Source organism: Suillus fuscotomentosus (genome assembly GCF_016647785.1).
Source record: "Suillus fuscotomentosus strain FC203 chromosome Unknown F5891scaffold_82, whole genome shotgun sequence".
Lineage (NCBI taxonomy): Eukaryota > Fungi > Basidiomycota > Agaricomycetes > Boletales > Suillaceae > Suillus > Suillus fuscotomentosus.
The window spans coordinates 163,699-187,823 of record NW_024539594.1 but is presented as its reverse complement, the minus strand read 5'-3'; the positions used below and the strand labels follow the sequence as shown (position 1 = coordinate 187,823).

The window sequence follows — 24,125 nt, the reverse complement described above, 5'->3', positions numbered from 1 at the left end:
CAGGCCAAGAATCTGACCAGATCAGATTATGTCGCTGTTGTCGTCGCAATTGATGTGTGTTGTGCTTTTTGATTCTATTTAATAGCACTTATATTACCTGTGTTAGGATCTTGCGTGTCATCCCTGCTAGCGAGACTGCAGCGACTTTCGCTCACAAAAAAATGCCTGCTCATCCTTAATAGTCGCGCTCCCTCATTTCAATCTGTATTGTTGTAAGTACATTGTCGACATGTGATGCTTGTTGTTTTTATTGAGCAGCTTTCTTCTTTTCGCAGGGTAATCTTCCCTGCAGGCCTATTTCTAAAGTGTAATCAACTTCTGCGTACCAATCAATCCTCCTCAGTCATCCTATTATGTTTTTCTGTACAGTCCAAGCATGTCATGTTTCGTTTTTGATATAATGGAGTATTTCTGGAGTCGAACTGTGGTCTCAAGCACTTTCTTACTGTGGAGGGTTGGTACTTGCTTGTATCTAAATCTTTTTTTTTCATGTTTTGCCTTGTACTGGTTTGCCTAATCGCTGTCCTCTACTGCTTTTGGAAATTCTTAAGTAAGCCTGCATCAAATTGTCATTTTGTTCGTGACTAGGAGGGCACTCAAAATTTGTCATATTTCTATTGTAGTGCTTAGTAATAATTGTACACCCTCGCTCATAACTCTTCTTCTTATTTGATGCCATCCATTTTATTTTACACATTAACCATTGTCCTAAAACCTTTAGCTAGTCTTGTCATGAGCCCCCTTCCATGTTGTGCTTCTGGCCGTATCGTGTCAGCAATGTATTTTCATTCATTTTCACTTCAAGACTCACTTGTATCAGGTACTGAAAACAAATGACGGTGCTCCAGCGATCCTCTCATTGCTGCATTGATCACCTCCCAGACACCAAACGACTACATTAGTGTCTGTCTTGGTGTGTTTGAACTCCCAGGCTAATTTGCCTTTGTCATTAGTGCTCTGCGACATGTGCGGGCAATAGTATGTTTTGATGCAGTGGGAATCATGAGGTTGCAATTCGCAGACATCTGAGTACAGGGTAAAACCCCTTTCCATGTATTTCGCGAGACCTTTGATAGTCGCGTAGTTGGTTCCATTTTGTTTGTATGTGCGGGGGTGTATGAAACCGAGCATGTCCAACGTCCATGCTGGGTAGGCACAGAAAATGACGTCCGCTGATATAAAATTCATGATGATTGTTGAATGGAATTGGAAGATGGGCGCCACGGCTGAGGATAGGTTTGTGACTATGATATCAACATTTTGTTTGGCTTTTTGCAGCCTGAATAGTTTGGCAATGCTGGACGTGTTATACGGACCTGGGGGAGGACGATGGAAGTTCCTTATGAGATTATAGTGTTCCGTCTCTGTGAAGAAACTGACCAATTCCTCGAATTTCTGAAGAGTGGTGTAAACATCCAAATCATTGATTTTGGTTGCACCTTCTTTGGCTTGCATGATATTGAGAGTGCATGAACCTGATACTACAGTGTCTACGCGACGGAGTAAGTTGATGAAGTGTCTGGTGTCGCTTACAAAGCGAGTGAATATGATGTGTCTTCATCTATCGACATACTCTTCAATGCTCATGCAACAAAAAGAGTTCATGCCAGCCAAGAGTGACAATTCTGCAAGATTTAAAAAGTCCCAAATATTTTCTTGGAGTTCTGTGCACAGAGCAATCAGATAGGGTTTGTTCAACATAGTGGGAGTGGCGCCTTGGAGGATTTTTAGGGGAGGCTTACATATCAGGTTTTATATACACTTTATAGGGGCTTTGTTTTATTTGTTGTATACACTCGCATCTGGATTTGCTAAGGATTTGCTAGGATTCTCGCACTCACCGACAGTGATCTAGGACTTGGCGTTCATTACCTTTCCACCCTTCCCAATGGAGCTAGGAACATATGGGATTTGATACTGCAGCAACATTGTACATTATGAACCTAAGTTAATTATATTTTGCTTTTTTGCAGTATCAGCATGTTAGAACTGGTTCTATGTTCTTTCAGACCAGCATTATTGTACATGCAGAGTTTACCATGCAGACTCGATCTCGACTTTCACTCCTTGTAATGCTCTGGTACGATACATGCTAAATCATGGTTATTTAGTTCGTTTCTCACAGGTTGCTTATTGGAAACTCACCTCAGTACAATATTCATAATAAGTTCCATGTCTGATGGGTTGACATCCATGACCTCTCCAGGATTGTCTGCCTGCATCTTGAGTACCAAGATATTGCCATATGGCATGAATATCTTCCCGAAACCTGCAATATCATTCCCAAGAGCTGACAACAGATAGTTCTTCCGGCTTTGTGTGTGATTCTCGTGGCACACGACAAGGCGGAAGGGTAGAGGCGTCTGATTCTGCGGGTGGGTTGTAAACACATTTCTACACATGGCCGGTTGCATCATTACAGCATCTCGACCAAATTCATTCACCCAAGGCTCCGTGAAGAGGTGATCTGTTTTCATTAACTCATGCATCTCAATCATGAGCGTAACGGGCACTAAGATGGGACAGCCACAGCTAGTCGCATAAAGAACGCCCCTGTGTCCACCTCCGAGCAACTGGTTCAAGTCTCGGTTAATGAACAGGATCAATATATTATGATGTTGAACAACGTACTGGATTTACGGCCATGCTAACTTTAGCACGTAGGATATCTTCATAGTCTGCTGGACTGTACAACAGCAGTTCGGAAGTGTGCAGTCGGAAGGAGCAGTGTGAATTATGACAAGACTGATTTAGTCGCCAGTAGTGATGTTGGCCGTTTGTATGCCATAAAGGGCTATGTTTATCGAGAGCACCTTGGTTGATGGTCCAATCAATGAGTAGGACTTGTTTTGTGTCATTCACATTGCGCCAAAGGGTCGGACAATCATGATGACACTCGCCTTCCCGCACTGCAGTCGCTTCACCATATAATAAGCCCATATCCGTGTACCACTCGATTTCATCTTGTATCATCTTCTCATCTTTTGACAAAAATCCAGGGCATACAACATGATCCAATGTGAGACGTGGATGAGAGCAGAAAATGCCACCAGGAGTCACATATGACATTTCCATAGTGCTGCGACCTGCTAAGACCACACTGATGACCGTGTCGTCCACACTCTCTGTCAGATTGATCAAGAGATCTGGAGTTGAGCATTTGTACAGTGTCTGATGGGAGTTCACAAAGTTCCGCATCGAGGGAGCATTAGACATCATATGGAGTGGTTGCGTACCAAAAACATGGTGAAGTAACCAGTGCTGTAATTTGTCGACAGCGCCTCTAGGGACTACAATGTTCAAGTTGTTCACTTTCCAGGAGTTAGGATGTAGAATCAACGAGAGCGCGCCCCATCTGATGATCACTCCTCCACTATGGGCAATCGTGGCTTCAAAGTCATCTAACCCGTCTCCAGCATATGGCCTCAGTAGATCCAGATAGGCTTCATTGTGTATGGTTGCCACGATACGGCACATTGTCTTGCAGGTTTTTGAAAGATTGTGCAAGTCTAGAAGACTGAGATTGATGGCTATTAGCTTGCATGAATTCGGTGAACCGAGCACTGAAAAATGACAACCGTTAGTCGAGAGAATGTTGGTAATTCAGCGCGGGAAAACAGACATCGGTTTATGGTCAGAGGGCTTGTTGAACTATTCATGCTAAGAGTCATGTTGACGACTGAGTGATTACAGGAGTTTTTGTTAGGAGTAGTCCAATCGAATAAATGAGCTTACATCAGCCATCATTTTAAAACATCATAAACGTGGCATATGATGATGTCATTATCCCTTCTGTGTAATACACTCGAGGGCTCGAGGCTTGCCGTACCCATGTGTAACGATGCGACTGAGAAGTCTTCATCCCATTGCACAATAAGAGCAGCTTGGTGGTTAAATAGCAGATGAGAGACTCTACCCTCAGTAGCAATTCGGGTAAAGGCATTGAGGAATAGAGCTAGCAATATGACGGCTAGAAGGGAAGATTCAAATAGCTGAGTAGAGGATAAGCTGAGTTCGATAGCCATAGAACTGAATGGAAGCGGATGAGCGCAAGAAGTGACACGCGCGCCAGCACTACGATGTTCCATATACGATGTAAGAGAACCACCTAGTGCAAAGTCAGTCACAGAGCACATTATTTGCGGATGAATCAAGCACAGAGGCGTATGTTTTGTGACGAAATGGCTGTGACTTTTTGAATCAGGCTGTTGAGTGTTATCAATCGTCAATTCACATGAAACTGGTTTCAATTGTATGAAATGATAAAATACAGGTAATCATAACAGTCATAGCGAATTCCATCAAGTCTGTAGACGTTGTCACATGATGGAGTGAAATAATGTGTTCTCTCGATCCACACTGTCATTAGTTTAGGATGAGGATGAATACTTCATTGAAGAAAGTAAGACAACGTACTCTATGATGCCTTGAGTGACTTTTTCTGTTTTTAAAATGTCGTGTGGCAACCATCCTTTGCTAACATCATGCATGACCACGAGCATATTTCCGCATAGTGGTGTAAGTGGAAGGTATCTCTGTTTGGCTCGATAAAATGGACCTCCTCCGCACAATGAAGGTATGGTGTCCAGTACATGATCATGATCTCGGATGATTATGAATGCACAGTGGCTCATTACAATCATTTGTCGCGCGATGTTGCAGTCAATGATGTTGTCCGGCTCTATTCCTCTCTCCCGAACAAATGGATGCATATCTAAATCGTTGATGCTGAGTATATTTGGGCGTCCTTTATCGACGTATAGCAGAACCATGTACGGCTCAAGTATATCTGCGCCAAACAGCAGTCCGGTAACACAGGGTAATCCCACCTATGTGTGATCAATCAGTAAGACTCTTATGTAAGGCCAACAGTCAGTGCGTTGTCGAAACTCACATTCTGGCTTATTGTTATCGCTACGTGAAGATCAATGCTTTCCTTGTCACATACGACTGAACCAGAGTCAGGTCTTTTGAAAATGTTATTCCAGCACAAGATATTTGCACAATGGCTTGTGAGTCTCCATTGTAGGTCTTGTTTATCGATGATAGTCGATGGGATAAGTCCGTTGTGCCATGCGACGACGAGACCATTATTCATATGACGCCAAAGTGTGGGAAACTTATTATCGCACGGCAAAGTCCAATGATTTCGAATCTGTACCTTGTATTCGCGTCATGTGAATTGGCGTATAATGGATGTACGAGGATGAGCTAGTGGCAATAATGTGGTCGTGCTGTCCATGAGTTCAGGATAACCTAAAAACAGACCGCCGGTTGCCAAGAACATGCAATCCATAGATGAATGATGGGCCAATACGACTGGCATCACAGAATCTGTTGGGCTATTGATTAATACCACTTTTTTGCCATCCTTTTGAATGTAGGCATGATCGTACACACATATGACCGAAGGAGGCATATAAAAGGTAGGTGTTTTGTCTACGATGAAACTGAGGTCTCTGAAAAACTCGGCAATGACCTCTTTTGCATAGTTAGGAGTGGCGATACGTAGTTCATGTTGAAGAATGGATGATGTGCCATACAACAAGATGTCCACCATAGCGCTGACAAGGAGGATGGAGTGCGTAGAATCGAGAGTGGCATGAAGATGCCGACTTTTAGAACCGACTATATGATCCAAAATGTAGTTGAGCCGTCCGTTGATGATTTCACGACCAAGTGTTGAAAAGAAGGAGTTGACCATGAAACATCGGACTATATCCATAACGTCCATGAACTGAATGATTCTTAGCCAGACATCAGGTACTAGCATCACTGCATGACAAATCAGTGAAGTAATGACGTTGATTGTGAACAACTCACTCATGCCTTAGGAGGGCAGTCAATAGGATAGTTGTAGACCGGTTATCAGAAAGGAGTGGTGAAAGAGGGGTCGCCATTTGCTTAGTCAATATGTGGCGAATCAAAACAGATACATAGCACCTAATGGTATTAGTTGCGTGTAAATTGTGAGTGACACTCAGAATTTGGGGTGAGCATCATACTTACTCTGAACTTCCCCAATGAAATGTTGGTTTCAACATTCCGTTATCATTTGTGTAGATATCAGTCATGTGGTCGGAAAGAAAGTGATTTTCATCGGATTCGAGTCAACATAGATATATTTGCGTGTAGGGCCTGATTGTGTACAGGGATCAAAGAGTAACAGTGAGTAATATGTAGAAAATGACTCAATAAAAATCTCACAGCAGCATTCCGCTACAAAATTGATCCCGGAAAAGGTGCACAAGTGCTTCTCAGGAAAGCTTGAAGACTTGTAGGTGACTAATGATGTTTAGTGAATAAGTGTGTGTGGCTCCACGCCTCTCTGCAGTACGTACCAATCAATTGGCTTGCTGGACCAATGGTTCTCCAGATGATCACCGGTACAAAGCATATATTCGAAGTTGCATGCTTGCGTTTTTCCTTTTGTCAGCTGGGCGCATTTGCATTTGTGATGGTGGAACTTGTTGCACGTTTCTTCAAAAGTGGTTCTCCGACGTGTTCCATCACCATACTTTTCCTCTTTGCCTGAAGATAAAGGTCGTCTTGCATGAGTTTCCGACTGCATGGATGTTTTAAAAGTAAAATCTTACTTCTTCAACAACTTCAAAGAACCCTGGACGCGCGTAGGTGAATAATGTGTGACTGCTGCACAATGTACAAGAAAGATAATCAATGAATGCCTAATTGATGCCAGCGGCTTACATGGAGATGAAGAATAGCAAACTTACTGTTTGGATTGCAAATTGGGTGCTGGAGGCGGAGGCAAGCGGGACGAAAATGCAATTCTTCTGGGGAGAGCGTCGACATCGATCATTTTGGCTGGTAGTTTGAGTGACATGAAATCAAACTAAGATAAAAAACTTCAGGAGAGATGAATGCCTCTCCGATGTGGTAATGCACAAGCTGCCGGAAATCCTCAATTTCCTAATGTCTTGCAGGTCCCAGAAAGAATTAGTGTGTAATGGGAATGACCGACTTGCAATGCTGCCTTGTGTCATTGTAGCTTCTTTGAGGTTTTCTTGCTGTTCAGTCAAACCGGCATTATTGACGGGGATTGACACTTGTGGCAATCAACAATGTTATTGTCTTATATTGTCATTAAGTTTGTTGGCTGAAGGCTGGATGGAGGATAGTGAGGAGGACGCACCATTCGACGCATATGGATGGGCACAACAGGTGGACAGAACAATACAGCATTTTTTGCCCCAGGACGAAAAATGACGGCATGGGACAGACGTAAGCATGATGACAAACAAATGTGCAAAGAAAATAAACGGAGAAGGTGAAGAATTGACGCGGGAAATGCCGTTGTTTGTGATTGTGTATGATTCCCAGAATTAACGGGTTGGCATATGACCTTGCAAGCAAAGTAACAAGCCATACTATAAGTCAGAATGATTTGAAATACGCTATGTTTACTGGATCTCACCTCAATTCAATCGCCTTTTCTTGCAAGTCTTTTGTTTAGCTATTTCAGAATTGTTTGCCAATTTACCATCACGATATGTAGCACTCGACGTTTCACTGTACTTCCTTTTATTTATACGACTAAAACCAATGTTCTCGATCTCCGCTTGCACATTATGAACTTGACTGGCAAGCAGTTTCATATCCCGATATGACAATGTAGACACGTCCGTAATTGCCTTAATCTTGTCCATCTTCGCAGACCCTAACATTGTTTTCAAAGCTGACTTCGCTTTCACTCGCTCTTCCTGATCTGTTGTAAGATCAATCATAGTCTGTTGTGCAAGTATACTCTGTCTTTTTTCTTCCACTCGTGTGTCTTCACTTTGACAACAACAGATCTTTTTTTGATTGAAAGGTCGTAAAACTAGTAAGCCTCCTAACGAAGTCACACGGGATAGCATGACATATGGAGCTTCCGTTCCAGTACATCCCTCGAAATCCATAATTGCCCGCTCCATTGTTTGACCTTGAGCTTTGTGAGTGGTCATAGTGAAACAGGGAGAAACAGGAATTTGAGTACGTTTGATATGACATCTTTTTCCATTGAAAGGATTCTCAAATGACATATCAATAGTGTCTGGCAGAACAACTGAGTGATTCGCAGTGAGATGAGGAAGAGGATCCCCTGATATACAACCATTCATGATACCAGCATCGACATCAAAATTTTGACCAATCATCACTGGCATACCAATCACCAGTGGGATTTTGCCCATACGCTGCAAAGTTGAACCAGAATGTAAACCGCCAAGGTGATTCCGCAGTTCAATGGAACCAATTTCTCGACCATTATGTTTGTCCAAACAGTAATACCAATGGACCGGCTGATTTGTCCGGCTTGTGTATGTCAACGTAGCTCGTTCATTGATGATGTCCTTGACTTTGTTGGTGGGTACAATCATGGATGCATCGAGCCACTCTCTGAACTGCCAAGCAGGCCTCACTCTGGATATGATTCGAGAAGACAAGAGCTCGAAATCGTTGTCCGAACAAGTTCCTGTTCGTAAACGCGACAAAACTTCTACAAAACCTTTGTTGTGAGCCCCAGCTTGACGCATGACTGCCTTTAATAATACAACTGTGGTGATAGACAACCATAATAACTTGCCAAACATACTATTCTGTCCCTTGACTGTAGACATGGCATTCGTATTGAGCTTGCGATGTAGACCCCATTGGCCAACAGGTGGGAGCTGCGCAAAGTCACCTGCAAACACAATACTGATGCCTCCAAACGGAGCAGAATTCTCCTTCGCCTCACAAAGAGCTTCATGAATCTGCACAAGGAAATTACAGCTGATCATCGAAACCTCATCAACCAACAAGTAGTCAACGTTGTGCCATATAGCAATGAGATCTCGTTTGCTTTTTCTTTGAATGCCTGTCCTTCTGCGTTGATTCAAATTTAACGCAGAGTGCAATGTCATGCCGGCGATATTACGAGCAGCAACTCCCATGAATGAAGTCAATCGCAAACACTTGTTCTGCCCATGCCGATTGAAAAACTCCGTAACAGCAGTGATGACACACGACTTCCCAGTTCCTCCAGGTCCACCTAAATACATTCTAAGTGGTTTGCCATTCTGTGTCAAGGAATGACCCGCTATCAAACTAAATGCACAAGCTTGCTCCGTATTCAATCCATATTCTAAGATCATGGATGGTATATCAACTACTATAGGTTTGTTAATACAAGGTTCCATTCGCTGGATAATTAATGGACCCTTGTCAGATGCGCTTCCCGCCGTTGAAGCATCGACTGCATGACAGAAATCAGTCCCAGAAGAAATTTGAACATCTGATATGCGAGTTGAAATGGGAGATGATAACAGTGCAAGGCCATGTTGGACAGCACGCTGTTTCCATGCCTCCTTTCTCACATTGTATGCATGTTGCCATTCATCTTCCATTGCGAGGTTATCCTTATTTACCTCATTCACAAGGGCATCGGTAGGATCAATACTCCCTGATGGCATACAATTTGGAACAGAGATGAAACGACCTGCAATCTCCATATGATGCAAACAATCCAATGTTACGTCCCACTGTTGCGACCTTTTTATTGATAAACTTTGTTCAATGTGCGTCATGTGAGAAAGGATATCCGCTTGATTCAAGTCATGATCTACAAATTCCTCTGCAGAAACAGTGCGCTCAAGGACCTCATTGCATACACGATTAGAACGGTTCAATGAACGCTGACGACGATTAGCAAAATGATCATCACGACTGTCTTTGCACTCATGAAGAATTTGCATATTCTTCATAATCCAAAGTTTCTTGGGTGGACATGTCTTCACGAACTCTTCAAATGTGTGTCAGCCCACGTGTTAAATATCCTGCACAAGTCCAAAACAGTAGTTTAAGGTTTGAACAAAATGAGCATCACACGACAATACCGCTCTCTCACTTCTGAACGATCACATCGCGGTAAAGATGGACCAATTGGGACAGGAATACATCGCCTGTCTGGATGGCGTATGACGAGGTGATGAGTCTGGCTCTCGATGTGAGTATCGTGTAAATCGAATGATGGGCGTGAATGTGTTCTGATTTTCATTATATCCTCTATCATAGTCTGCTGATGAAATTTCCCATTGTTTTCTGCACCTAAAGCAGGATGCATCCTCAAACTATCATCTGTGTCGATCAATTCATTGTTCGAACCATCCAGAAGTTCATCTCCCATCATCTCTTCGTTATGAGAATCGGCATCGTCATGAGTTCACGATCACTTAACCTTCTGTTTTTCCACTTGCGTGACGAAATCCCATACACACATCGTGCGGAGCTCAGATGATCTCAATTGATAATCTTGCACCTGATTTGCCCTAGGCACCAAATTTCCACTATCATCAACGGACAACCCCACTTCATCGCTACCCAAAGCAGCGTCAGCAATATCTTGCAAACATTCCTCTTCTTCTGGTGGCTGTGAACAGTGGTCTTCATCATCCCCAACCTCATTCGATAAGTCATTTTCCTCATAGTCAGGCCCCCATTGTTCACATTCTTTCTCATAAACAGACTCCTGCCATAGGGGAATGATAGCATTGACATAATTCTCAAAGGAGGTCCAGAAAAGATTGCGGAACTCATGACTGGTATAATGATCACCAAATTCCATCAGATAGCCTGTGACTTGCTGAGCTGATAGTTCTTGATGAGATATCATAGCGTGCGCACATTTTCTTATCAACTCCTTCGCACGAACTGTAAGATCATCATCTGTAGAATCAAACTCGGATAATTTGCGTCTTGCCAAATCTAAAGCAGCATAAGCGACATGAGCTTTCAACTGGGACTTGGTAATATAATCGGTAATGTAATACAAAATTGCTTTTGCTGAGGCACCAGAACTGATGAACTTGATATCCATGTTGCAGCGTACGGCCTCCAACATAGACGCGTTGAAGTTGTTCACCATGCCATCCAAACAGCATAAGTAAATCTTGCCTGTTTCATAATCAACATAACTTTTTTCACAGTAATGGTTTCATCCAAATCAAATCTACATTCTCATGGGTTGGGTGGGCCCTTCCAGTATTTAAAACACGTAAGGTTGTGCTTATGTACTTGACAAGCTTGAACCAAATGATGCAAGTCTTTCTGACGATCGATCTCAGTCTGACGGTCATCGCTAGCAGAATGTGGAGCAACACCACACACAGCACAAGGATGATGTACTGTAGACAGCACACTAACCTGAGGATCCGGATCAGAAGAAATAGTATTCAATATCATGTCATCCAAAAAGGCTAGCAATCGATCTTGGAAGTTGGTATCATTTGCTTCGATGATGCATTGCTTGATCTCGTTAGGATCATGTCCGCCCTCTAGCCACACCATCATATGACAATGTAAAGTTCCTTGTCCTTGAGACTCAACACATCCATAGTATGCTTTCACATTGCCCAAGATACCTTCAGAAACCACACCACTCGCTTCATCATAACCCAATATAGCGCTCAAGAACGACTTCATGTACAGATCAAAAAACCTTGCAGCCACTACAGGATTGCGAGCAACCAAAATAGATTGTCACCAAAAGTCAGGTACATCGTCAGGCAACATATCATCGACGTCAATTTCACCGCCTGCCAAAAACTTGACAATAGGATTGTATACATCCGCAGGATTGATTGTGATGTAAAAATTCGGCAAGCCTTTGTCAAACATTAAGCCTCTGATTTGACTACGCATCACAGCATGTGCAGAACCAGATCCCGGGACATGCGATGTCACACTGTTCACTTCCTTCAATAATCAGCGCACTTGTTGTTCTTCTGGAGTATAAGCTGTAACAAAATCACCCTTCGCAACTCGTTCAGCAACCGTATGAACCGCTGCTGATGACACAGACACAAAACTTTGTGACACTGTACCAAATAAAGTCCGTTTGACTTTTAAACTGGTATGTAAGAGCAATTTTCTATGTTGCAAAATGTTAAACACAATAAACAAAAAGGAGTAATGCTCCTGGAAACGCCTATCAGCCAGACTAAAAAGAAGCTTCACATGGCGTTTAAACGATATTGGACTTGTTCGATGAGGATGCTCAAACCCCCCAACTCCATATGGAAACAGAGTAGGATAAACCTTTGGGAGTAACTCAGGATTGATGTATTCGTTCATAGGATTCAGCCCATGCGGGACTTGTATAAAACCACCACTCTTTTCTTTCACATGGTGAAGTGCGGCTGCATGCAATTCATGACTTGGAGCATTGCCATTGACATCAGTGATAACGACATGTTGGAAGACATCCTCAGCAGATGATGCTGTACTCGAGTCTGCAACTTTGTTGCTAAGAATAGGTTCTTCGTCAAATGATGAATCTGCATCGCAATTATGATCACCATCGTATTGTGAGGTCAACACATCTTGGGCGCGTGCATCATCCTCAGGCACAGTTTCAATATGAACTGGCACAATATCTTCCTCACTCATCGAATCCAAACAGTCATGATTGATGAGCACATTGCTATAGAGTATGTTATGTTCACACAACCACACTAATGCTGACCGGACTTTCTCCTTACGCACAATCAACGGTTTGGCATGCTTGTGCAACCAATCAGTAGTTGGTGGAGATGAACCGACAAATAAAACACATATCGGTGTTAATACATCTTCAATTGATGGAGGAAGCATCTCCAACACTTTCGAAGGACGTTGCAGGAAAATGATCACGTTGCCTTTCAAGCCTCTTTGAGCATTCGGTATACTGCACGACTCCTCTCGCAAATGTAGAATGAAACATTTGGCTCTGCACAGCGCAATCATCATCTCTTCTGCAACACTAAGGTCCTGCAACTCAAGAGGGAGAGGGCTGATGAAATTATGGTTTGCCACAGCAAATGCAGGAGTCTTACTCCTTTTCAATGACGAAGTGCACCCCTTACAGCAATATACACCAATAGGGCGGTCAGACTGCATAGAATCAGACACCAAGCCTCGGCGTTCATACATCACATTGTCAAGGAATTCCGCACCAATAATGGAGTCTACCGAGGCTTTATTGATATAACCCTCATCAACAACATGCCCTTTATGCAAACGCACATCAGGACGATTCAGAAGAGTCACGTCGAAATCGTCAAAAGACAGCTCTTGCCTCTCTTTACAATTATACTCAGCAGTACAAGCAAAACAAACAAAAGTAGCTAGCGCTTCAGAACAAGTTTGTTCACGAAAAATCTCAATCACGCACTTTTTCCACTCCTTGGACACCATACGAGGCCATTCTGAAGTACATCAAGTCTTTGCAGTCTCCATCACAACATACTGATTCTGTTTATGAACACGAAAAGCTTGCACTCGTTTCCCTTTCTGGAGGACACCAATGTATGATTTCAGACATTTTCTCAGCTGTGAAAGACTGTCACTGTCATCATGATCCACTTCATGGCAACACAATAAACACAGCAATGGCTTGCGTGCAATGGTTTTTCTCAACGAGCTTAAAATATTGATCTGCACGTCCATCATCTGCGAGCTTAAATCACCATTGCCGTCCATGGCAACACCAGTGCTGACATCGCATTGTCCTCCACTATCAATGGAACACTCATCAACAATATGAGAACATGCCAATTGATGATCCTGTGCATTCAATGCACACGCTCCCTTGGAAGTGTGATCAAAAATCCTATTGAGCAACTGATCTTTCGTACCCACATAGCACAAACCATGCCAAGACGCTATGGCCTCCAATGAGGACTTAGACATGCATTCAACCTCAGCAAACAGTGACTGCGAAGACTTAGAAACAGCCTCATAGACCAAACGGTTACGAAAGGAATTCAATATGCAAATGGCTTTTCGCCTACGATGTTCTGGTGGCACACGTACATGGTCCAAATCACTGCAAATACTCTGAGTGACAATCCAAAGATGATCACCTGATATTGCAGATGCACGCGTCTCTGTCAACACACCAAGAATACAGTCAACCATATCTGAAGGCCCACCAAATCCTGCAGCAATTTTACGACAAGCAGTATAATCACCGTGCCGTAAACGGGCAGGCAGAACCACACACTCTCCATTAAGGAAATGTCGCAACAACAGATCGTGCAGCTCAGCCAGCGTATGAAAGTTCGTAAAATCTAAACCATGCAAAGTGCATGCATCAGAAAGCAATGTGACTTCAACAGAAAAAGGACTAATGTGAATACCAGCACAATACGACCCCAAAAATATGTCTCGAATTATCGACTCTGAATGTCTATGAGACAATGAAACCGCCCTGGTGAAGGACGAAGACTGACATGAATCAGACACCATATCAACAGGTGCAATATAATTGGCACGAGTCGCAACCATACACTGAGATTCTTAAAAACAAAAGTCAACGCAATAGACTTCAAAATCAAAATTTCATCACCTTCCTTGTAAATAAGTACAGGAGCTAGATTCTGGGTCAGAAATCACGTCTTCAAGTCCAACCTGGCACCAGGCAGCAACCCAATTCATCCCAACAACCACAACAGAATCGAGAGCGCGTGTGACCATGAACTCGGTATTGGTGGTGAGCGAGCGGCCTTCATAGGATGCCATGAGAACTTCGGAAAAAACTGAGCCCACACCCGAATGGCCGAGCGAGCGTGCAATCGAAGCAGAAACAAGACAACGACACAATTCAAGGTTGAAAACAACAGATACAGGCAAGCGGCCGAGGAACGACATGATGATTCGGAAGTTTGAAGAGAATATGAGCTAACAAACAAGAAGAGGCTAGGTCTGTGATCAATCGATGAGCACAGCCCATTACTATATCAAGCGAAAAAGACAGGGTTGCCAGGAACGGACGAATTTACCGCCAAAATGTGAAAATCAAAACCGACAAGACCCACTCCCTAACGGTAGCGGGAATACTGGCTTTTTATGACCAAGATCAGCTACATATAGGGCGGAAGTTTGGGATCTGATGTAAAGGGGACATTTTTACTGATTAGAGGCCCATATGTTCAACTTATCAATTTTTAATGATCAGACACCTGGAGCACATTTTAAATATATTCAATATCATAGACCCTAATTTACAGAAAGATCCACCCAGAACTGAGAGTTGTGGAAGTGAAGTAGATAAGAAACTGAGTGTGGGAAAGTTCAAATGATCAAAACATCGAAATTGGTCAGTTAAGCAGTGGTAGGACTTTAATACCACCTGTAGTTCCCACGTAACCAGGCTAATTAGACGTGACAGCTACACCTGATGGCGGGTCTAATTCGACTGGAAATTAGCTGTACGCACCAGAATGAATAAATATTCAATAAAGGGGGCCCTTTAGGACGGTGTAAGGTGCTGGGTAGTGTAGGTACCAAGCGGGTACTCGGCTATATCCGTCCCCGAGTGCCTGGGACTATTATTACCGCTGGTGCTGTCCTAATCGAGCCACGTCATCGTCAAACCTTCGAGCTCGCTGTTGTACACAGCGAGCTCGAGTATCTCCCTAACATGCTTATAGATTTCACCCGGATTTTTGTATATAAGTAGCAAATGCAAATTTGAATTGATTCTATGTACATTACAAACGTGCAAAAAAGTAACTAAGCTTCATCATCGCTGGTGTCCTCCTCGTCAGATGTAACCACAAACTCTGCACTCTTTGGAGGCTGTACGGACGACCCAGACCCTCGTGCATGCTTTCTCGGGCGTCCGTTCTCCTTTCCATTGCGTTTTCGTGCTAATCCAGCATCAGAACGCTTCTTGTGGGGCTTACCGATGGTCTCTCCCCTCTTGCGGCGTGCGGTTAGCTGAGTGCTATATTCCTCCCTTTGGCGTGGGGACATGCAGAACCAATGGCAAGAGCCATCTTTAAGCGCGTTGCGAAGCTTCAGAAGGGCATTGAGATCGTTGAGGCTGGTGGGGGATTGGAATGGGATGCCTTCGGGCCAACCTTTCAGATCGATGCCAAGTTTTTCTTTGATGGTGGTACCGAAGTTTGCGTAGTTGATGCGAACCTCGCGTCTCTTGATTATAGTTCCTAAAACATGATAGTCAGTAGAGTTTCTCATTAGATATATAAACTAGATGTACTTAGCCCTGAATTAAGCAGACGAGTGCAAACACGTTGCATGATCTGCACTGTCTCGCGCTCGTCGATGTCTAGGATGTTGATATCAATATAACACTGGTGGGAAAACGAGAAAGGACATACTTCAACCTGACATGCACGCCCATTGCTCCAGCTTTCGTGTGATTTCATCGGCCTCCATTTGGAGGACATCCTCCCAGAAGTCCATAATATTATCCGTCCCGAACCATGTTGCCTGGGTGGTGTCATATACATGTCCACGTGAGGCGAAGAGACATGCGTAAACCCCCGTTCGAACTGCAAGGCTATCAAGCTACAAAATCATTAGTTAGTAGGGTTGTAAGACATGGCACCATATCAAACCTACCATCTTGAAGACATTGTCCAATGTTGACTGGACATCATGCGCTGCGGCGGTGTTAGTTGCGCGAACACTCATATTTTGAAGAGCACGGTGCTCATTGAGTTTGCTGATGTATTCCTGTTGTTCCTCGGAGGTCAGATTGTGCATACTATGATCCTCCTTCACCAGGTCTCGGATCTCATCAAGCGAATATTTCGCACCATGAGGTCGGTCTATTGTTTCAGTCAGTGTGATAGTTACAAAAATGACGACATGTAAAATAACTGACCTGCGTTGACCTCCTGTGCTTTTGCATGTATAAGGGCATTAGCTAGTTGTACGTTCCGATTTGCCTTGTGGTATTTCACGCCTCCCATGAGTTTTTTAACCTTGTCCGTAGTCACGCTGTGTTCGAGAGCAAGGGTGCTAATCTTCTCGTTTTTGTCTGCCAGGAGCCGTTGAATTGCAGTAGTTAGCGTGTCTTCAGCCTCCTTCTGCTGTTCAGCAGAAAGCTTGCAGGAGGCTTTCCATGCCTTCGCTTGAGCCTTCTGAGCTGCATTCAGCGGAGCATGGGGGGTCAGTGCAGGACGGTTTGGATTTCTTGCACTCCAGGAGGAGTTGTTGGCATCAGGAGCGATCTCTGTGGTATCTGAACGTGAGTTAGATGGTGTGTCCTGACACAACGTGTCCCGGTCCGTGTGGGGTGATGCGCCCATGCTAGGTGACGTGTTTGGCACGTCGTTTCGAGGTACAGAAGGCAAGAAATTGTCCTGGTTAGTGTGGGATGATGTACCCGTGCTAGGAGACGTGTTTGGCATGTCGTTTCGAGGTACTGCAGGCAAGAGTGTGTCTTGCATGCTAGGGTGGCCATCTAGCAGGTCTGAAAGAGACGGAAGTGAATGATATAGCGCAGGGTCATTCCAGTCAATAGAGCCGTCGAAGAGGTTGGAGTGGGCATTGGTAGTAAAAGGCACTATGTTTGGTATGGACGAATATTGGAAAGGCGAATGTGCCGCGAGCAAAGGAGGATAAGGCAGATATGGCAGCGCGGCCTCGTCGTATTCTTTGATGTACATTAGCAAATTGTGGGATAAGAAACCGGGAGGGTGACTTGCCTTGGAAAGTGTCACCGTTGCATTGGGAGCTAGAATAACCCGTGAACACGAAACTTGGGTCATATATGGTGCAGAGGCTAAGCACAAAGTTTTCTGGGAGGAAATGTCACACCGCATCAGTCAAAGTGTCACAGCGCATCGGCCAAGTCACAGATGTCAACATTATATCAAGGAAAATATTTACCTTGATCACATCTCGCAGATATTGAGGTCACGTGCCTGACAGTGAAGGCACGTTGGCGAGACACATTGCAACTCATAGGTATTTGCCACACAATGATATGTTGTGAGGGCCAGCTGGTGTAGAATAGTAGAGCGTCCATCAGTGAACAAATGGTTGAATAAAGAATCTGTGCACATACACATGAGCTTGAAAATGGACCCGCCTGCGACAGTTAGCTGTAAGTGCCGATGTGCTAGCAGTGTCAAGAAACACAGGGCATGGATAAGCAAGCAATATGCTGTTGAAGATTCTGTTGAGAAATTTGGCAGTGCCAGCTCACTATGATAGAGAAAACTCACTCACCTGCAGATAATCCAGTGACATTCCCTGTAAGACTGGAGGCGCCCACTGACAGGATAGGTGAGGTATGGCCAGGAATATTTGAAGGTTGGTTGAGTGATATCCATGGCACAAATAATGTGACCTTGGGAGTAAATTCCCCCAGCGTCAGTCATGGTGTGCCAGTGGGAAGAACACAAGAACTCACCTTGTTCAGTCAAGGACTTGGACACGAGGTTTGGAGTGAAGCATGCTATTTTTAGCACATTGATTTTGCTTGGGAGCTTGACTACTGATATGTCATGCCGCCGGCGAAGCTCCCAAGCAAAATCAATGTGCTAAAAATAGCATGCTTCACTCCAAACCTCGTGTCCAAGTCCTTGACTGAACAAGGTGAGTTCTTGTGTTCTTCCCACTGGCACACCATGACTGACACTGGGGGAATTTACTCCCAAGATCGCATCTGACAAATGCTTACTTAATTCACAGGACACTGGTGATTCCGAGTCAATATCTCTGTCACTCACTTTGACCTTTCAAGTTTCTGCCACGTTCACCAGTAAGCTGAATCACCAATCCAGCAATTTGTACTAACTTCCACTTATTCCTTTAGTATTTATGGCATCGCAAAAGCCCAAGTAAGTCTTTGAACTACTAGATCATCATACTTGATCATCAAGTTATTACCAGTATCCGTGAAATCCAACGTGAAAAGGCACGAGTACGTTCGCAGCGATGAGTCTTTCTATCATGCTTGTTACCTCTTATGACTTATCAGATGGTCAGGAATCGTGCTAGGTACTTCATTGCTCAACTAACACTGTATTGTGATGGCTAACAGAATCCTGACAGGAAACACCAGCAAAAGGACCTGCAGGCGCCAACCTCAGAGGCTAGTGACAGGCGGGCATCTTCTCCAGAGTCCTCACCAGACCAGGATGATGATACCCGTCATCACATCTCAACCACAGCGCAACTCAAAGCTCCCATGTCCCTCTCCAACATCTCTGACATACGTACATCGATCGCTGGGTGGCAAACTGAATGGGGCCCTGCAGCTACATGGGCGAAAAACTTTCATCACACACTTTCGCGTGTGCAGGAGAAAGGGCGGAGGGCCACAGACAAGTTCTTTTCTCAGTGTGAGGACCATGTCCAAGAGGGTTGGGCAATACTGCGTGACCTTCAGCTTCTCGCGCACCATCCGCCGAATAAGGGGTCCAAGCAGGTGAAAGATACTTACATTCAGATATTTGACTTGTTACCAGCGGTTCTTATGGAGGTGTTTTTTTTGAGCTCAAGCTCGACGAGTATGCCCCTGCAGTCCCTTTGAGCAAACTTTCTGAAGTACGGTACTATCATAGTATCTAGCCGTATCTAGTATGTTATAAAAATTCTTCCTCGCCAATCGTATGTTGAATGGAAAGGCTTGAAGTGAGTGAATATATGTACATATAGAACAACATATATAGTGAACGACATAGCGAACTCGTTCGCTATGGAACACAATTTCTACTCGGGTTCCATCATGTTGATGTTGATTCAGTTGTCCGACTGGTAGTGAAATTTAATGAGCTTTATCGATCATTTGTGGTGGAACCGAGAAAACAAGGATGTGCTTTAGTGTTGGGACATGAAAATTCGCTAAACTCAAGTTATGAATTGCACAAACGACATTGTGAATCTTTCAGTGATTTGGTGCACGACTATGCTCAATTGTTACTCAATTGCATGCAAAACACAACATGCGCTGCTTCCTCTCTCCAAACTGCAAAGATAAACTCATGTATTCATTTGCGTAATTGTTTGCTACATATATACTACTATTTCTTGCATTTCAGTCCCTCTGAGCCGTGACCAGTAGTAAGAGACATGCGATCAAATTCCCAACATTCGGATGGACAAAGTAAGTATGTAGAGATCACAGTACGCAACTAGCTTTACCCTCAAACACTGCTATCACGCAACTCTATCCTGTCCACTAGCGCCGATAAGTCTGACAAGTCCTCGACTTGGACCCACAACTCATCACTGGAATGGGAGGAAGTAGGCATCAGAGGTGCTGCTGCATTATCTACAAAGAATGTGGCCGTCTCAGAGGAAAGCGAAGTAGATTCGGATGCTGGGGAAGAGGGTCGTTCTGGTATGCCTTGCGCCTGTGCTTCGACATGTGAATTTAAGATCAGGAGATTGGACTATTTCAAGGTTAGATTATAGTTTCAAAATAACGAGAAGAAGAACTTACTGGACCTGTGATCACCTGTTTTGCCTCGGTGTCTGTGGTGCAAATTCTCTCAGTCTCCGTCTCAGTTTCTGTAGACTCCCACGTGGTTTTTGTCCGAGTAGTTATGCGCTGTGAAACGACCTGCATTTTTTTGTTCGTCCAGGTGCGAGTGACTAGTGTTCTTGGCCGTTGCAGACCTAAACATGCTCAGAGATCTGAAAATGAAGAAACACGATGTCGGTACATACCTTGTGATTGACGAGGTTCGTGGTTCATATTCACACTTGTCCAGGAATTGCGAGTCTCCTCTTGACCTGCACAGTCACATGCAGGTGTTGACAGGTAAGGCTCTGTTTTGCATCGAATCAATAATATATTAATGGCTGTCACAAGCATGGGCAAACGCCCTCAAAATCGTACAGGACTCACCTCCTCGAAGATACAGCATGTGGTTTCCCATCGAGAGACCGCAGCTCATGGTGTTCCACCAATGAGCAAAGTCCTTGGGCCGAGGAAAATCGCCCAGCATGCTGCCAGCGTGGGTACTCACAAAAAGGCTTGCCTAGCAGGTAAGAATGTTTTTTTTAGTATTCTCAACTTGGACACTGATGGAGTACTTACATAGTGCTGACCTCCAAAGAGAAACGCGCGCTCGAAGCACTTCGGGAGCATCGTCCAGAAGAGACTGATTTCGGTGGCAGCGATGACTTTGGTTTTGGTCTCCTGGATGGGACAGAGATAGTTGACATTAGCCATGCAGGTGGAGAGTTTCATGAACTCACCCGCGAGGTTTTGGGCGACTTTTGGAATCAGTAAGTCAACTAGCACTCTCACATGTAGAAATACTTACTAAAAGATTACTAGAAATCAAATGAGGTCGTGCTCTTGTCGACATGATTTTAGGACCAGACGTGACAGGACGAGGCGTCGCACCGAAGCCTTCGACAAGCAAATGTCAGCGTTAGGGAAGGCATTGATGGCTTGGCAGTTTGAGAACCGCGAGAATCGAGGCTTCTTTGCACGCGACAGAAGCATGTCTTCGGACGAGGAAGTCGCAGGGACCATTACGATAAGGGTCGTGGACCTGTTCTGTACGTAGGTTCTATTAATGATCTGCGCCTGTTTTGCTGACAAACACTTTAGACGCTGAGAATATATCTTTGAACATATTCCTGACAGACGCATTCATTGCCTCAGCCCTTGTTCGTCAAGGGGTCATACCTTGCTCCCCGATCTCCCCAATTACTAGAATTACAGTACAGGCAGTCAAATTCTATCGCATAGCGCGTCAATGAAATCCCCACTTCTCGATTCAGGCGTATGTGAAGACAATGTGTGATCTACAAGGTGTGAGTACATCTACTATTTACTAATACCATTGTATTGATTTGACTTAGGTTCAATTCCGTGTGTATCTGTCTCGGCAATTTTCGATAGCATATGATGTATACTTGCAAATGCTGACTAATATCAACAGCCTTGTTCATGCAGCAATTGGACGTAATGATCCGGATTGGAGGCTCAAGCACGCATGTCCAGCATGCACATACACATTGACTAACGAACTCCCTTTAAAATTTAGAATGCTCTACACAAAAGACGGCAATGATTCTCTCAAGTGCGTGTTGAAGCAGCACATCGGAGACAGCGACATGGATTCAGACAACACCATGGCATTGTCTCAGCGCTCCTGCGAGCTTCCAACTACTCAATTTGTGGGAGGTGACCGGTACTTATCAAGATATTTTATTGACAGTTTCGTTGGTGACTCGCCTGTTGACATGCTGGCGGATGACAACGAGGTAAGTCTTTTGTTGTCTTAACTAATTCTTTGCAATTCACTCAAACTTAGGATAACCCATGTGCTGGCCGGTGGAAGAACATGAAGGACGAGAAGACTAGCAAAATGTGGGGTGTCTTCGACGAATCTGGAATATTCATGGCGGTTTGTCGTCATGGGTTCTCTCTAGTGATCGCAGACATGGTTCAGAGCGGCGAACAGTGAGTATTGTCACTACTCCACCTTGATTTCTACTGACTCGTTATTTAGGGCTAAATATCCTCTGGCCGTTGTCTCAAAGCTTCTCGATGCATTTGGCAAGGACCTCAGTGGTGGGTACGACATAGGGTGCAGGTTCAAGACCACCCTCAGTCGCAGTGTACTTGGGCACCACGCTCGTGAACTGAATCATACCTCACTCGTCGGTGCATTCCATGGCCATGCTCATCAGCATCTGTGTCAGCTCGATCACCTTGCCACCTATGTTGATGGCCTTGGGCTAGAAGACCTCGAAGGCTGTGAATGGACGTTCTCAAAGTCCAACGCACTCGCGTCATCGGTCCGATATGCAAGCATTTTTCACCGGCGTCAAGCTATCGCAACTACTTTCAACATAACAATGACTATGAGATCTACGCGAATCTTAGTAAGTCCTTGAATTGCTCATCAGTGGTGATATTCTCAAGACTATTCTAGGCACATTTTTATACAATAACTACAAGCAAGCGCTTCGCATAATTACTGACGGTCAAGAATCTCTTCCAAGACTGATGCGCGAACTCGGTATAGAGGATGAGAGCGTGTTTGACGCCTGGTTAGCCGAGGAATGAGCCTACCTCACGTCGTTGAGCCAAGAACCAACCAATGAGACCCTGCAGATGGAATACTGGCAAAAACTTGTCAATTTGTCTGGTAGCAAGTAAGTCTAAGTCTCTTTTCTTTGTTCACTCGCTGACTATTGTAAATCACTAGACAGGATCTAGACACTGCTACGGCAGCTTGGACTGTGGCCACTCCAAACACGGTGCAGTTCGGAGCCCATGAGGTTGCATTGACGGACAAGATCGAGACCGCACGCAGGCATGCCATCGAGAACCACGAGAAGGACCTCAAGGTAGTCCAGGAACTGGAGATGAAGCTTGGTGTGATGCGAAGATGGGTACCAGAAGATCAGGAATGGAGGGATGTGGGCCATCTGGTGGCAAACCATAAGTTCCAGCGGTCTCTCAATCAACTTGAGAGTCTCGTTGTTGCTCGAATTTTCGAGCTCTCGAAGATGAATCAAGTGGGGACAGGTGAGCTGACGTGGCTGCATGTTTCGCCTCGGTACTGATGACATTGTCAGGCTACAAACTTCGTAAATACATTGGCAAGGCTCTACAAGTGCGTTCGGCAGCCATTCGCACTGCTCTAGACAAGTATAATACTGCTGCTCGAGCACTTTCCCCTCCACGTCCTGCTCTCTCATGGGAAGAAGTCGTCGAGTATGCATTCCTCGCTGACTTCGACCTCCTCCGTGATGCATGGCAAGATATATCACAGCGCCCCTGGTCAACTCCATCTGGTCGCCTTACTATGGACACTCACTTCAAGATGCGCCGTGCACGCGAGGAGGTTCAACGTCTTAATATTGAAATCAGGCGGCTAGCTACCTACTTACATGACGAGAGCCGGTACTTAATAGAGTGCAAGAAGCAACTTCAAACTCTACATCTGGGGCTCGCTCATCAAGTTGCCTTGCATCGCAAGATCCGTGCAAGGTTCTCTGGACATCACTACCATCGCCTGCATGAGATCAGCACGCTGGAAGGCTTTACAGGGTCCATTACACCGGGTGAAAGCATCGAGCAAGGACCGGGTACCAGTGCAACCTCTCCTACAGTCTGCATTCCTTCCCAGCTTGTTTCTGATGGGCCGCGCATAGACCAGGGAGGCAAAGACGATGAACTGGAGGATCTTGAAGAGGAGGAGAATGCTGAAGCCGATGGGGAGGAGCACGCTCGCATACTCGAAGGGATTGTACAGGTGACATTCGATGTTTGATTGCTTTTAACTAAAGAACACTATACTTTGACTGTAGAATGAGGTAGGGCATGACTTAATGTACATATATACTTTTGTGTCTACAAAGTTCCGGCTGAA

At 44.5% G+C, this 24,125-nt stretch overlaps 12 protein-coding genes across 12 annotated transcripts; 2 read left to right on the top strand and 10 right to left on the bottom strand.

The window, feature by feature from the left end:
• Positions 1-816: 816 nt before the first annotated feature.
• On the bottom strand, positions 817-1,506 carry F5891DRAFT_961784 (uncharacterized protein; the record flags this gene model as incomplete). The annotated part of the gene is made up of 1 exon (XM_041375839.1): positions 817-1,506. A coding segment is annotated over one exon (690 nt), but the record flags the coding sequence as incomplete, so codon positions are not given.
• Positions 1,507-2,034: 528 nt separating this feature from the next.
• On the bottom strand, positions 2,035-5,734 carry F5891DRAFT_1195433 (uncharacterized protein; the record flags this gene model as incomplete). The annotated part of the gene is made up of 6 exons (XM_041368124.1): positions 2,035-2,092; positions 2,146-2,369; positions 2,421-2,573; positions 2,632-3,563; positions 3,830-4,108; positions 5,203-5,734. 6 exons carry the CDS (start codon positions 5,732-5,734, stop codon positions 2,035-2,037), a joined length of 2,178 nt encoding a protein of 725 aa, XP_041219873.1.
• A 2,011-nt stretch (positions 5,735-7,745) lies between these two features.
• On the bottom strand, positions 7,746-7,964 carry F5891DRAFT_902765 (uncharacterized protein; the record flags this gene model as incomplete). Its single annotated transcript, XM_041373491.1, has 1 exon — positions 7,746-7,964. A coding segment is annotated over one exon (219 nt), but the record flags the coding sequence as incomplete, so codon positions are not given.
• A 147-nt stretch (positions 7,965-8,111) lies between these two features.
• Positions 8,112-8,378, bottom strand: F5891DRAFT_961777 (uncharacterized protein; the record flags this gene model as incomplete). Its single annotated transcript, XM_041375837.1, has 1 exon — positions 8,112-8,378. A coding segment is annotated over one exon (267 nt), but the record flags the coding sequence as incomplete, so codon positions are not given.
• Positions 8,379-8,864: 486 nt separating this feature from the next.
• Positions 8,865-9,134, bottom strand: F5891DRAFT_961793 (uncharacterized protein; the record flags this gene model as incomplete). The annotated part of the gene is made up of 1 exon (XM_041375841.1): positions 8,865-9,134. A coding segment is annotated over one exon (270 nt), but the record flags the coding sequence as incomplete, so codon positions are not given.
• A 704-nt stretch (positions 9,135-9,838) lies between these two features.
• F5891DRAFT_904760 (uncharacterized protein) lies at positions 9,839-10,000 on the bottom strand (the record flags this gene model as incomplete). The annotated part of the gene is made up of 1 exon (XM_041373527.1): positions 9,839-10,000. A coding segment is annotated over one exon (162 nt), but the record flags the coding sequence as incomplete, so codon positions are not given.
• Positions 10,001-10,207: 207 nt separating this feature from the next.
• On the bottom strand, positions 10,208-10,903 carry F5891DRAFT_985174 (uncharacterized protein; the record flags this gene model as incomplete). Its single annotated transcript, XM_041377558.1, has 1 exon — positions 10,208-10,903. The coding sequence occupies one exon, from the start codon at positions 10,901-10,903 to the stop codon at positions 10,208-10,210; it is 696 nt and encodes a 231-aa protein (XP_041219868.1).
• A 900-nt stretch (positions 10,904-11,803) lies between these two features.
• Positions 11,804-12,762, bottom strand: F5891DRAFT_1131008 (uncharacterized protein; the record flags this gene model as incomplete). Its single annotated transcript, XM_041364606.1, has 2 exons — positions 11,804-11,908; positions 11,995-12,762. The coding sequence occupies 2 exons, from the start codon at positions 12,760-12,762 to the stop codon at positions 11,804-11,806; spliced, it is 873 nt and encodes a 290-aa protein (XP_041219867.1).
• A 2,769-nt stretch (positions 12,763-15,531) lies between these two features.
• Positions 15,532-17,438, bottom strand: F5891DRAFT_985172 (uncharacterized protein; the record flags this gene model as incomplete). The annotated part of the gene is made up of 5 exons (XM_041377557.1): positions 15,532-15,968; positions 16,022-16,090; positions 16,149-16,332; positions 16,387-16,595; positions 16,652-17,438. The coding sequence occupies 5 exons, from the start codon at positions 17,436-17,438 to the stop codon at positions 15,532-15,534; spliced, it is 1,686 nt and encodes a 561-aa protein (XP_041219866.1).
• An 843-nt stretch (positions 17,439-18,281) lies between these two features.
• F5891DRAFT_1195428 (uncharacterized protein) lies at positions 18,282-19,312 on the top strand (the record flags this gene model as incomplete). The annotated part of the gene is made up of 6 exons (XM_041368123.1): positions 18,282-18,372; positions 18,521-18,538; positions 18,593-18,617; positions 18,670-18,700; positions 18,758-18,777; positions 18,832-19,312. 6 exons carry the CDS (start codon positions 18,282-18,284, stop codon positions 19,310-19,312), a joined length of 666 nt encoding a protein of 221 aa, XP_041219865.1.
• Positions 19,313-19,925: 613 nt separating this feature from the next.
• On the bottom strand, positions 19,926-20,350 carry F5891DRAFT_1195427 (uncharacterized protein; the record flags this gene model as incomplete). The annotated part of the gene is made up of 2 exons (XM_041368122.1): positions 19,926-20,174; positions 20,225-20,350. The coding sequence occupies 2 exons, from the start codon at positions 20,348-20,350 to the stop codon at positions 19,926-19,928; spliced, it is 375 nt and encodes a 124-aa protein (XP_041219864.1).
• Positions 20,351-21,155: 805 nt separating this feature from the next.
• On the top strand, positions 21,156-24,026 carry F5891DRAFT_1131007 (uncharacterized protein; the record flags this gene model as incomplete). Its single annotated transcript, XM_041364605.1, has 10 exons — positions 21,156-21,294; positions 21,383-21,468; positions 21,520-21,552; positions 21,601-22,005; positions 22,056-22,204; positions 22,254-22,570; positions 22,680-22,797; positions 22,834-22,902; positions 22,956-23,278; positions 23,329-24,026. The coding sequence occupies 10 exons, from the start codon at positions 21,156-21,158 to the stop codon at positions 24,024-24,026; spliced, it is 2,337 nt and encodes a 778-aa protein (XP_041219863.1).
• Positions 24,027-24,125: the final 99 nt, after the last annotated feature.